Here is a 15,122-nt window from a genome sequence, read left to right as displayed (position 1 = left end):
CCCGGAGCACCCACGTAGTCGGCGCGCATGGATAAAACTGGGGAAGCATTTTTGTATTTGCGTAAGACATTTCTACGTCTCAGTGAAGCCAAAATAAAGAAGGGGGTTTTCGTTGGTCCACAGATACGCAAACTGTTCAAGGATAAACATTTCTATAATATTCTCGCAGGTGATGACAAGTTAGCCTGAAATTCCTTTATTCAAGTGTCCACCAACTTCCTTTGAGGTAAAAAGGCAGAAAAATGTAAGGATCTTGTGGAAAATCTTCTGCAGTGCTACGATAGACTGGGGTGTAACATGTCCTTAAAGTTACACTTCTTACATTCTCACTTGGACTTCTTCCCCGAAAACTGTGGTGCTGTTAGTGAACAAGAAATTTTACACATGGAAGAAAGATACCAGGGAAAGTGGAGTGAATCAATGATAGCCGATTACTGCTTGACACTCATCAGAGAATCAACAGCAACAGAAGGCAGGAAAAGCGATTGCGCCTTCAGTGACCTTCCTCCGAGGAAGAACATGAATATGCTTTTCAGGGCAATTCTGAAAAGTTGTAATAACAAACAAACTAGAGATATACTTGCATATTTATGATAATTTTCATGCTAAGCACCCTCGAAAACATAAAGATTAGCTGCTTTCATCAAAGATACAAAAAAAAGTAGTTTTGTTTTCACTAGTGTAATTAAAATATACGTGTACGGTTTTAATTGAATAATATATTTTACAATTCGCGAAGGCGAAGCCAAACTTCTGTGGGCTGGTTACATATCTAAATTTAACTCAATATTAGCATGACTGCAAATGCAGCAAATCACTTTTTGATAGAAACTTTTATCACCAAACTTCACAACTGTTACATCGAATTCTTGACTGTTATCTTCGTTACCATGGCAACGACAATGTCACCAAAAAACACATTTACGTATTATACCTTATCATAAAGAGAAAAGACACTTTATAAAACATCAACTTTAACAGTAACATTTGAAGGTTAAAACTCATAATTATAATAGTACATATAAAAATGAAAATAAGAAAAAATAAATTGTGCTGTAGAGAAAAGTCACACAATTAACAACTCATAAATTTAAAATATATAAATGAATGCATATAATATTTATATAGACACACATACATTATTTTCGTAATAAATTACTAAATTAATTCATTACACATTTATAACATTATTTTTGACTTGCTGAAATATTTTGTAATTATACTGATTACCGAGGATGAAGGAGAATTCAGAAAACAAAATAGTGTCAGTGGCTTCGTTGTACAAGGTTTATTAAACTTATATTACTTTAAACATTCACTGCAATATCATACCACTATACTCACTAATGCAGTCACAATACAATAAGATGCTTCTTTCCTTTTAAATCAGTCTTTAATAAATTTCGTTTCATTTCTTGAAACTCAAATAAAGATCAGTCGTCTCCCACTCTGTTGTCCTGCCAACTGATTCAATAACAAACTATATCCTCTTTCGATGTTTCCTTTGGTCAGTATACAATCCAAGACAATTAATTCAACAACATTAAAAATAACATTAAACAAACAAATAAATGAAACAATTTAATAGAAAAAAAATATGTACGTGCTAAAAATAAACAAGGCCTAGCAATAGTACTGAAATAACTATTAATAACAGATAAACCTCACCAATAAATTTACTGTTATAAATTACCACAATTGGAAATTGAAGTTTTATTTATATGTCATGTATAGGTAATATTTTACTAGTCCTGTGTCGATGTTTTAACGATCGTAAACCGTCCATTGATTCACAAGAATTGACTGTAAACATGTTGTAATCAAAGATTCGAACTACGAACACCAAGTGGCTGCAAAATATTTGTTGTGCTTAATTCATGCATATGTTAATTTCTTGCAGGGAGCTATAACCGGTTCTATCGTAAGCCTTGCCTGTCTCATATGGATAAATATAGAGGCGTACATCGCAAGAGCAGAAGGGCTCATTGTGTATCCTACCAGACCTACATCTGTTGAGGGCTGTGTGTGCAATATATCTTCAATTATTCACAATGGAAGTGCACCGGCAGAAAGGTATGTAAGATACTTATGAGGCTTCTGAGAAAAACTTGATAACGCACAAAGTATAAAACTGAGAAAAACGCAGGTGAAAGTTTGTCTATTGTAGTGTGTATTATAGGTTACCCAGATGTTTCTGACCATCACTCGCTACTTCATTCACTATTGCACAACAGCTGGAAACGATGCATTAACTACATCCAACACTAACTCAATTTTGAACGAAGTAGGTTATCAACTTTAACTCCCAAGCCGTTCGTATGTCTGTTACTAGGAAAACTTCGTATGTTGCAATTCGTGGGGTTTCCTACCAGCATCACAATTGACATTTGGAGCAGAAATTGTAAAATTTATTCAAAACTTGCACTAAGTATATTTTGGGTTACAATTCAATTGATTTTATAATAGCGATAGTTACAATGTAGATTTTGTAAGTTTATTTGGTTTGGTGAGTTTTACCATCGCTTAATTGTGAATATTTTATAAAATTATTCCGAAGTATTCTGGAAAAAATCTTAAGTTCATTTTACAGTTTTTTTAAAGCATTATTTGTGTAGTTTTCTCGTCCATTTAGAATAACATGTCCAATATGACGATTATACAGGGAGGTTATTTCGGTCGTTTACCACCAGCGTGTCGGCCGGTCGGCGCCCCCTTCGTGCAACAGGTCCCGGCAAATTGCGTTAGAGGAAGTTCGTAACAGACACGGTTTGTTTTGAAATGTTTCCACTTTTCACAATTACAGTTACAATTACAATTGAAATAAGCACTTACCTTGTCGCAAGGATGCTGGAAAAGGTGTCCTCCCAAATACAAATATTTCTGGCACCTTATTTCTGACATATAATCTTAGATTAGACATCGCTACTTAATACTCAGTTGACAGAAAGGGAAGACAGCATCCCGGCGCATAAAGCAAACCAAAAGCGTAATATGACATTTAAAAGTAATAATAATGATGATCACTAACCTCCTGTGTTATAAGAGATGTTCAAAATGACCTCCTTCAACAGCAATACAACACGTTTCTTAGGTTCAAGATATCCTGTCTCTCGTAATTGCCTGACCACTTTTGTGCAAGAATTCGTTTTCACGTGATTATCGTACATAAAAACTATTTGTTCAAGACTATAATTGTTTAGCGGCATAACTAATGAATGAATAACAATTAACACACAATAAAGCACTAGCAATAACACAGTATAAAAAACACGCGTAATGATAAACGCAAACAGAAGTGAACACTCACTACGTCTGGTAGCCGACAGTGTTGCTAACAATTTTTCGGCAATGTCCCTACAACTGACCAAATGTCCCTACGCCAAGTAAAGCGACTAAAAAAACATCACCTCATGATCATGCTAAACAGAAGATAAAATATACACATTTACTTACCAAATCATTCTGCTCGGTGCTTCCACAATTAATGAAGGAACGAATTTACAATACAGGACCCCTCCCCCATTTTTGTAATATTTCGCATACTCACTAATTGAGGCCTCCTAATCACGAATTTGAAGTTAACATTTGTGGGTTACGTGTAGAAATTGCAAAATAAGTGAAATTTAGTGGACCGCGATCGGCAGGATTGCTCATTATTTACCGGAAGATTTTGTGTTTTTAATACCTAAAAAACGAAATATACATTCCTGATATTACTACGACCTAAAATTTTAACTATGTTTGCCTATCCTAACCTAACCTAACCTTACCTGAATGGTTCGTGGGGCTATCCGTCAATGGTTTGTGGGGCTACCCGTGCATGGTTTTTCGACCCCAAATTTTAACTATGTTTGCCTTGCCTAACCTAACTTAACCTAACCTTACCGAGAATGGTCTGTGGGGCTATCCGTGAATGGTTTTGCGATAATTGTGATTACGAACCGATAAAGAATCTTATTTTCGTAGCACTTTAACGGCAAACCTTCATCATCGAAGACTCCATTCTCGTATCCTGCAATTTTACGATCGATGCACTGTTGCCAAACTTACCTGTAATCAAATCAGTCCACACTCCACATGTTCTTCTACATCTTGACTGTCGCTGTCACATGTAAGCACTTTCTTTGGGCAATATACCGAAATCCATAAGTATATTAATTAGCCCACAGCCATCCTCCTGCACACTTCACCTAACAATCTGTACAACATTAACAACTTTTTTTACTGTTCTCTTCCGCCATTCTTACACGATCCATGTTCTCCAAGTATGAAATCAACAGTGTGGCAACGCTGTAGACAGCGTAACTAATTGCGAACGTCAATTGTTCATATCAACAAATATGGCTACCATACTTGTATACGGAGAATCATTCCGAGAATTGAAATGCTTATTTTACATCTTCTACACGTTAATGAACCATTTTTTCACATCACCCCAACATGTTAACTTGAGATAAATCATAACGACTAATTATTTCGTGAGTATAAGACGTAGCATAGAAATTACAGAATGGTCCGGTATTGTAAATTCTTGCCTTAATGAATAATAGGGGTGTGCGGGACAGAATTTTTTAGATCCGGACTGCAATTTTTTAAATCCCAAAATTCGGGACGGGAAAAATTTGCAATTTCCCGACCAAATCTGGAAATTTTCGGGACGGCAAATTTCCGAAGTCCTGGAAATCTCGAATTCTACACGTCATTTTCACTTTAAGTTTTTGTTTTTGCATTTGTAGAGAAAAAAAAAACTTAAAATTTCCGATAAGTTCCAGAAACTTGCAATGCAGAAAACGTTGAGAATTAACGACTTTTTAAAGTGACCATTCGGTATTTCCCAACTGCTCGGGATCTTGAAAAGTCGGGAAGTCATTTCCCGAAAACTGGATCGGGACGGGAAATATTTTTCCCGATCCAGGTCCCGACTTTTCTGGATCCGCACACCCCTAATGAATAACGTTGAGTCATTTACTGTTGATTATGTTATTTGAAGTCATACATGTTGCTACTTCTGTGAAGAGATAGATGTTGGTTGGTGATGCTGTACTTCCTGCAATCTTTAACAATTCAGTTCCGATTCTATTTCTCTTCTTTGTTTTTGTATCACTTAACATTGAAAATATTCTTTACGTTTCCGCGTTAGAATGTGGTAATGTTAGCACTATTTTCGCGAGAGTGGAAATGTTTTAAAAAAAGAACTTGCCTTGAAAGTTCTTGGTTAGTGATAACATGTTCCAAAATTCTGATGGAGATTTGTTAATTAGTTCTTTTTTCTTCTCCTCGCTAAAGTATCCAGATAAACTAATCTAGTCATTCCAAACGAAGAAAGTGCAACTGACTGGCGAGTAAACTTTGCACCTTTACACAATAAAATGTTATTTTCCAAGATTGAAAAAAAGTCCCTACGTTTTCCCTCATTTGGCAAATTTTTCCCTACGTCCCTACGTGGGCGAAATATAGTGAAAAGTACATATGCTTAGGTACATGTCCCTACGGTTGGCATCACTGCCGACAGTTGCAGTATGAAGCGCCCTCTCGCGGCTGACAACTCCCCCGATAAGCTGCCGGCGCTCTCGCGACAACAGAGGATAAAGTAGCTATGTCTAATCTAAGATTAGATGTCAGAAATAAGGTGGCAGAAATATTTGTATTTGGGAGGACACCTTTTCCAGTATCCTTGCGACAAGGTAAGTGCTTATTTCAATTGTAATTGTAACTGTAATTGTGAAAAGTGGAAACATTACAAAACAAGCGGTTTCTGTTACGGACTTCCTCTAACGTAATTTGCCTGGACCTGTTGCATAAATGGGGCGCCGACCGGCCGACACGCTGGCGGTAAACGACTGAAATAACCTCCCTGTATAATCGTCATATTGGACATGTTATTCTGAATGGACGAGGAAACTACACAAATAATGCTTTAAAAAAACTGTAAAATGAACTTAACTTAAGACTGAAATAACCTCCCTGTATAATCATCTCAGATTTCAAATATTTGTCTGCTTTATGATAACGTAATTAATCTGTGAAAGCCACTTTATATGCGTCACGTATTATGTGTTATACATCGCAACTCGAATAAGTTGGCTGAATTCATGAAAGGTGGCAGGATTACGCAGTCCGTAATCCAATGTTACTTGTAGTTCGCGAGTCTGCCAATAGACGGGTATCACTAGCGACTGAGAAAAGGAGATTTTTTGTTGCCCGTTACACTTCTCATTGATGATTTTTTAGTGGTTTAATTTTCGCGTGCAGACATTATTTGTTTGGCTAGACACTTGACATATTGAGTTTGCAAATAATGTGTGAGGTAAAAATGCAATATTGTAAGTTGCAAAAAGGTATAAAAATGTGAAACAGTTTTGCGTTAACGAAATGCTTAAGTGTCCGACCTGGTGGAAGTTCAGTTGCAGTTCACAATCACTCTTATCAATAACCACCGCTCCTCCACCTACAACCTGGACTTCACTTTTGCCGTCCACACCAATCACCACAACATCCCTTTCAACGACTGCTTCCGGGTAGCGATCATCCATCTCCTACCCCAACCAGCCAACACCTCTGTTCGCAAAAGATGGGAGAGGGCCTATATATCGGCCATGAGTGCAATTACTCCACCTGGCCTGAACAAGGCCAACCAGTAAGTCCCCACCTTAACCCACCTCATCCCACCCTCCCAACACACCTCATCCCTCCGTACCTCCCGACCCATCCCGCCCATTCGCCTGGTGACGAAACAGTGTTTTATTTTCGTTTTACGCACCGCTTCTTCTTCGATGGGGACCTGGCAACTCTGCAGGGCCCCAACTTCTGGTTCCGTCTCTTTCTCCTCACACCGATGATGCTACGAAGTTAGCGAAAATTTTGAATTTTTCTACTGTCCGCTGAGTGTTTCCTTTCACCTTCTTTGATTTTTACTTAGCCCTTTTGGTGTGTGTGTGTGTGTGTGTGTGTGTGTGTGTGTGGGAGTGGTGGGCCCAACAAACTCACCAACCTAGCAATGTCCCTGTATCACAATAACGATATTTCTAGAGATATCTAAATATAAGTGGTATACCAATCTACGAGCAATATGACGGACAATCATCCCATACGGGAAATGGCAGCCTAACGTATCGTGTGTTCGCTAAACGACGACATTAATTGCTCTATGCTGAAAGGTTTACATATCTTTGAAAATTTTGAATTTTAACTAGAATCACGCTAAAACTTTCAAAATGTTGAAAGATTTGTGCAATATAAAAGGGTTATCTTGGGTCTAAATTAGCTGATTTTTTGCAAGGTCACGTGATCTAAAAATACAAAATCAAGTTTTTCCAGTTTTAAATTTCTTGGTAGTCGTTGCAAACAATTGTCAACGCAGTTGAAGCCTATGATGTATAAAAGGTTTGGTACGGAAATATTAAATGTTATTTTTCATTCAATGAGAAAGGTGTTTTGGTTGCACGATGTCGTGTAGCGGTAGTGAGAATCCTCTTGAAATATACGTTGACGTAACTTAACGAAATGTATATGTAGGGAAAGAGATTGCCCAAAGAATACTTTTATTAATTGTCAGGGCGAATTAAGGTTGAAAAGATATTATCTAAAAATTTTCAGTTCTTATTTTAATCAAAACGACAAAAAGTGAAAATTGTATCGAATAGCTGTATCAATGGATAAGATTAAATTATCTAAATAAATAATTCTTATCCTATTTGTCGTATTAGAATTCTCAAACTAAGGAAAACTGGTAGCATATAGACTTATGTCGGCAAATGTACTGATGGAGAATTTTCTTTCAGGACAGTGGTTTCAATTTGGAACATTGTCAGAGAGGGGAGAGAAAGTTTTGTTGAAATAAATTAGTTTTCTGGTCCAATTGATAATTTAACAAACGTTAAAGGCTACATTGGGTAATGCCTTGCACAGTTCCTTAATACATTCTGACTAAAAATGAATGACCAAATTTGAATTAATGTAATATTTTTAGATTCGAAATATTGCAAGGGGCTTAAGTTTCGATTTATTTACATAATTTAGGAGTATGCATATTAATATGGTTTTGAACGTGGGAAGTTTTGGTGGTATGGTAGTGGCAGTTGGGGTTTTTGCGTAATAGAAAGGGATGGGCTCCCACGCCTGGGGCGGACCATAGTACAATTTATTTTCCTGATTCAATGTACTGTTTGGTAAATGTGATGAGATATTGTTATGGAAATTATTGAAGCAATGATACGAACAATGAATTAACTATTTTGTATTATTTAATTTCAGATCAGTATTCCCGTTGTATGAAGTATCATACCAGTACAACGCGGTCATTGGTTTAGTGCTTACTGTTGTGATTGGACTTTTAGTTAGCTTTCTAACAACCCCTCAAGACCCGGCAAAGGTTGACAAGAACTTGCTGTCTCCTGTTGCATTGTGGATATTTAATGCCCTTCCAAATTGTCTGAGGATAAAGCTCCGCCTACCGGACTGGAAAGAAGAGGAAAAGGTATATTCCATCGTATTTCTTTAAACTTGATTAGAAAATGTGACAGTTAATTTAATTCAGTATTTTATGTACTAATAGAGTAAGGAGTACACTAAATTCAGCTACCTGCGAAGAACTTATATAGAAATTTATGTAAATTATAATATTTCGATTTTCACCACAAGAAAGAACAATAATCACATCGTGAACCTAAGAGGCGCATTTAAAAAATAACAGCCTATTAGTTATATAAATTTACTGGTAAGAGTGATCGGATCGCGCCTGCGCAGTAACTTCAACTAGTCCAAGGGTGACGCAGCAATCATATTTTCGCTAGTCAGCTGTCGGTTCTCTTTCATTTAGAGCGTGATAAAATGGCTGTTCGATTACACAATCCCGCAAGTTGAGAGTACTGTCTGTGATTCGATACACGTTCACGCTCAGCAAAAGCAAGAATGTTCAAGCAAATCCCGTCTGCATGAAAAGTCATGGCAGATGTTTTCTGGAACCAACAATGTGTATTCTGGTGGACAGTGGCGTATGCTGGTTCTAACGAGTGGGTAATCTCCGTCCCTTGATCCTCAAACTCCTAAAGTTTCCGTGTAATGTATGTCAGGATCCATATTGGATTTAGGAATATTGTGTCGGAATGTTTGTCTTATTGCTACGACCACAATCAATTAATTCTCGTTATTGCAGTTTAATATACGTGTAGAATTTCAAATAATAAAACAAGACAGTATTATAAAGCTATAAAAAAAACAGCCTGTGAAATATAAAATGAAAGACGTGCACTAGTGAAATAAAAACCTGCAATATTAATTTAAGTGCAAAAATTCAACTTACTCCAGGACCCGATTACTTGTGCCGTACCACATCCAAAGCACGCTGTCTGTCCAGTTGCACGTCAATACGTGTCTGGGCAAACGATTGCAGCTTAACAAAGGAAGTTAAGTGACTTTTGGATTTTTCATGTTTGGCACAAGCGTTGCAAAGATTACAGTATCCGCCACGCGTCCATACATTCTTTTCAGCCCCGAAAAGTAAGCACTGCCAACAAAAAAGCAAAGCTTATTAACACTTTTGTCATAATATGCTTGCGAAAATGCCTCACATATTCCCGATTTTTGTCTTTGTGTGTAAAAATAAGTTCAAGCGATGACACTGGACTACCTGTATTAACAATTTGCAATTTCTCCTGAAAAGATCTTGTTCCAAAAGGTGTGACGGTCCTGTGGATCCTCACAATATAATTAATTATATGTTTATTGAAACTATTAATTTCATAGTATACAATCACTTATATTAACGTTTAAAAAATGTATAATTATTACTTTGTACAACATTAATTATGTTTTATGTTATTTATTGCACTATACGCTGTATAAACGAGATATTTGGAATTCTAACGTTCCTATAGCAACAAGAATCAATAGTCATTATGTGGTAATGTGTGTGACTAAAAATGGCAATATAGGTAATAGTGAACTGCATATTGCTCAGTTATTGCAAACTCAAGATTCTATGAGGCAAACTCAAGAGTCTCAACAGCTTGAGTTTACAAAAATGAGACAAACTCAAGAGTCTCATCAGCTTGAGTTTACAAAAATGAGGCAAACTCAAGAGTCTCATCAGCTTGAGTTTACAAAAATGAGGCAAACTCAAGAATCTCAACAGCTTGGGTTTACAAAAATGAGGCAAACTCAAGAATCTCAACAGCTTGAGTTTACAAAAATGAGGCAAACTCAAGAGTCTCATCAGCTTGAGTTTACAAAAATCAGGGAATCTCAACAGGAAATTCAAAATTCACAGCAACTACTCAAGCTTGACTTCCACGAATTGAGTACATCGTTACGAAAGGAATTAGCTGAAGTTGCCGAGTCCTGCAAATTAACAACACGTTCATTACATCAGGAAATGGAAAGAGAAGTGCAAGGACTAACAGAGAAAATCGAGGAAGTCAACACTACAGAGAATTCTGATAAACTTGCTGGATTGAATGATCAGATTACAGAATGTCAGAACAATGTTTCAGGGTTGTCGCGACAAGTTCAAAGACTTGAAGTCGTTGTGAGCAAGGACGAAATAACTAAGCGCGTGGAAGCATGTGAGGAGAGGAAAATATTACTAAGTTAACATCTAATATTTCGACTAATGTTGAATCAAGTAATCCTGTACAAGTTTACAGTTCTCATGCGAATAGTAACTGTCAACCTGGTATTCCTGCACGGAACCTAACCTCTCCTAAATCATCTGATTCTTCAGCGTGTGATGTTTCTGATGATGAACACAATCGCATTGCTTCACAAAGACACAAACGTTCTAGAAATAATCGAGTGAGAACTAGTAATACTAACAAGTTATGTCAATCAACCCGTTCTTTATAGACCGTGTTAAAAAGGTAAACATAAACATTGGCGAGGTCTTGCCCGGTCCCCCCGGAACTTCCGGTTTGGGCCAGTCCCCGTTGTTGCCAGTGCAGATTCACCGGCATACGAAGTAAGAAATGGGCGTTTGTTTTCATCAGTTGTGCGACGATAGTCAAGAAAGGTATTTGTTAAAGTTCTACTATGAAGGGGTGGACGTCTAGAATCCGTCGGATGATCAACTGCAGAGCAGATTATTAAAATATGACGTGTCTTTGTGGCCGCCAATTGTATAGCATACTACATACAAGTATCTCGTGTACACGCACGCGAACTCAAAACGTACGAAAGTTTAGATATATTCATTTATTTTGTAAATGGAAAAGTGAGGGAAAGATAATTTTATAAAACTAGTGATATTATTATATTACAAATTATGCCAACAAATCTGCAGAAGTAATCAAATGACACATAACAAATGCTAGCAAATATATGTGCTTTCAACGTCGCCTTTCCGCTTCAGGGATTTAGGGAAAACCTATGATATGGCATGCCACTTTCACTTGCACGAATTTACTTCAAACAACAAGGGAGTTTTCAGACTGAAGTGACAAGTGATATCGGAATTTCGTACAGAAGCATTCGATCTAAAGCAAACCATTCACCAGTCACGTTTGCTAAAATAACAGGCCTGGGAAACACAATGCACGGTATTGATAAAACGGCCCATTCCGAGCGACAAGCGACACCTGCAATTTGTCGTCTCTCTTTAATTCGGAAGATGTTGTTTATTTTTTAATGTTGTTTTCCAAGATACACGCATCGCTGCAATCTGAAAGCTTCCTTTCGAACCAATGCACGTGTCGCTTAAACTGGACTGTTGATTTCTCAGTACCATGCATCGCGTCGCCTCGGTCTGTTGTATTCGTATGCAAGGTGAATTGTTTCCTTTAGAGTAAAGGGGCTGTTGATTGTCGCTTCGGTGTGTAATCTCCGTGCCACTTAAAAGTGAATCCTCAGTGATCAATGATTTTTTTCGAACCGAAGCGACACGGCAAGTTGCACGTGTCGCTCAGATTTCCAATGGCGTGTATTGTGCCGCCTGAGACTTGATCTTCCATGAGCGGTAAATACTTATTTATAGACTAAATGGGCCTGTGGTGCTTGTCACCTCGGTACGAACCACTGCTGTCGCGTGTCGCTTCGGTTTGAAACCTCACTAAGAGGCGTGCTTTTCACCACAACACAATACGCAGACAAACGATCAACATGTTTGTAACAAAATGCAAGTCGTACAAATCCTTTCCGGGTACCAATCCTTTCTTCGTTCTGCTTGTATCAACAGGTTTCGTCTCTCTACGTCCTTCGGAAACCTACGAAGTGATACTTAACTCAATAAATTTGTTCCCAATCGAACTGTACAACCATATGCTACACAGCTGACACTGTTTTTCCTTGTAAAAGAAGCTCCACTTTGCCATTTCATATTAACGTTCATAGCACTGTAATGATAACCGGATGTTCGAGGGGGACCAGACGAGTGCGCATGCTCCGCAGTAGCTCCGCCTTTAACACCGTCTATATTCTGATGGTTCTGGTCAGGAAGGAAAGAGGCAAGTATACCAAAAGTCAGCAAATCGCGCAGAATCATCAATTAGATTATCCTAACAATTGTGTGCGTTCGCTTACTCAAGAACCTCGACAGTTGGTAAGATTGAATGAACTTACTGTTCTTCCTAAATATTCTAGATATCCTGAAAAATCAAGCCCACGTAAGTTTATTAAAACTTTAACGTCCTACTTAGACTTACTACAAGTTCCTGACATGCAAAGGCTTGAATGTATTACTAATTGTTTTCAAGGACCTGCAGAAGGTTGGTATAATACTCATGTCGATTCGTTTACATCGTACAAACAGTTTGTTGACGAATTTCTGAATCACTACACGTCTTATTCGTTAACTCAGGCTCAATTATCTGAACTTATAAGTCGTAAATATGATCCTAAATCGACGAGTAGTATGGAAGTTTTTGCTATTCGTATGCATTCAGCATATTATAATTTAGTTGATCGTCCGAATGATGCAGAAGTTATTGATATTTTAATCAATCAGTTGCCCACATCTATTGCACAAACAATATTAGCTGCTAGATTAGTTAAAATGGATGATGTAATTGCGTTACTAAAGAGGTTGGATTTAGTGAATTCAAGATCAAACAAGAGTTTTAATGTTCATGATAATGTACGTGAAAAAAATTTCCGACATGATGGGAATAATTCTAAAAGTTTTACCGACAATAATAGTGCAAGGGCAAAACTGAGAGTTCAAAGTGTTGATAAAAGTTCATCATTTGTGAACGATGATGAACCTAATGGAAATCAAGGTTCAAGACGTAACGTAAGACCTAATGATAGTGTTCATTTTGTTTCTTCTAGCGATGAAAATAAAAGAATTAAGATTCCACGTACAGATGTTCCGTTTGTTGCTGAAAACCAACAATCAAACACCAGCCAGAAGACGATGATATTTAATAGAAATAATAATTTTGGGAAACCTAACCTAACTAACAAACCATATAATCGTTACAGACGTAATGGTGCAGGAACTCAAAATTTCCGGCAAAATAGAAGTCCACAAAGCTCACGATACTTCAACAATAATGGTAGATTTATGAGCAACAGTTTCAATGCCAGAAACGAGCAAGAACAACAGCAATTTGCACTGCGTCCTAACTCTCAGTTCTCTAACAATAATTTCCACTCATTCCAACCATGCAGTGTATGTGCCAATTGCGGATATTCGTCTTCTCAGTTGTCAACGGGAAACAGTTGCAATGCAACTGCAGTGGCGAATACTCCATTAAATGAAAATGCTCCATCTTTCGATCCAAGAGAAACTTCTTGTAAACAGTTCATTTCTTCTGTCCCTGAAGCAAGATTAAACGAAAGTCGCGGGTGAACGTGGACCAGTTTGCTCGCACTAACATAATGGAGGGTCTGTCTAAATCATATCATAGTGATAATATAGGCACAACTTGTCAGTATGCTGTATTAAGTAATTCCGTTTTATCTGAAGTTGATCATTGTTATCCACTTTCAATATTTTTTCAATTAGATTGGTACGAAGATGAACCTACTTGGCTTTTAAATGATAGTGGTATACCTACTCCTATTACTGATCAACCTTTGATCACAGGAACAGTTTCCGGTATTACGATACAGTGTGTCATCGACAGTGGAAGCCAGTGTAATTTAGTCAGTTATGAATTATGGTGCAGTATAAAATCAATTATTCCGAGTGCCAAACTGAATACAGTGGATCAACTTAAGTTATTGCCGTTTGCAGGACATCAGAAGTTTCGTGTTGCTGGTCGGAAGATTATAAGTATTTCAATTAACTCGGAAGTTTTTACTTTGGAGATGTTCGTATTGAAGCAACTGCATGCTGAATTAATTATCGGAATACCATTTTTAAGGCAATACAAAGCTGTACTCGATTTTAGAAGAAACGAAATTAGTTTGATGGCGTCTACTGGTTCCGAATTGGTTCAGCCATTTAACTCGAGCAAAATCACAACTGATAGGGATCGCTGCCAAATGCAAGAAGTTACTATAGTCAAAGAAGCAGAAAATTTACTTGTCGTTTCTCTAGATCAGATCACAAAGAATCACTCAACATGAAGCAGCAGTCTCAGCTTGAGAATCTAATAATAGAATATCATAGGTTGTTTTCTGATCGACCCCGATCTGCATTCGTAGAACCTTATCAAATTGAATTAGACACAAAGGAACCAATTAAGGCACCTATATATCCGGTACCGTTCGCCAAAAGAGCAATCGTTAGAAAGGGAACTAGAGAAATGGAAGGCCTGGGGAATAATTAAAGAGATGTCTTCGCCTTATTTAAACCCAGTATATATCGTCCCAAAATCTAATGGTGAGTGGCGTCCTTTTGTGGATTTTCGTCGCCTAAACCAACATGTAATTTCACCACTTACCCATGTTGAACCTATAAACGAGCTAGTTCAACATTTTAAGGGTGCAAGATATTTTTCTTCGATTGATCTCTCCTGTGGATATTTTCAAATACCACTTACGCCGAACTCATATAAGTACACAGCTTTTTCGTATCGAGGACGACAGCACGTGTTTTGTTACTTGCCATTTGGTATAAAATCAGCTGTTTCTGTTTTTGTTGAGAGAATGAATAAGGTGTTCGGACCAGAGACTCATTCATTTCTGATGATATATGTGGATGACATTTTAATATTTAGCCCAACAATAGAGAAGCATTTTGAACA

The 15,122-nt window shown here is 37.4% G+C and overlaps 1 protein-coding gene across 1 annotated transcript in view; it reads left to right on the top strand.

Annotated features, from left to right (window-relative positions):
- The window catches only part of LOC145991370 (sodium-coupled monocarboxylate transporter 2-like), a 78,981-nt gene that overhangs the window by 53,349 nt on the left and 10,510 nt on the right, over positions 1-15,122 (top strand). Inside the window, exons 3-4 of the mRNA XM_083127363.1 lie at positions 1,901-2,073; positions 8,254-8,476. Coding sequence (XP_082983489.1) covers positions 1,901-2,073; positions 8,254-8,476 — 396 coding nt within the window. The remainder of the gene's footprint in view (positions 1-1,900; positions 2,074-8,253; positions 8,477-15,122) is intronic.

This window comes from Lepisma saccharinum, chromosome 8, assembly GCF_977018435.1.
Source record: "Lepisma saccharinum chromosome 8, izLepSacc3.1, whole genome shotgun sequence".
In the NCBI taxonomy this organism is placed as follows: domain Eukaryota; kingdom Metazoa; phylum Arthropoda; class Insecta; order Zygentoma; family Lepismatidae; genus Lepisma; species Lepisma saccharinum.
Note: the sequence above shows the minus strand (reverse complement) of the source record. Positions and strands in the feature narration are given on the sequence as shown.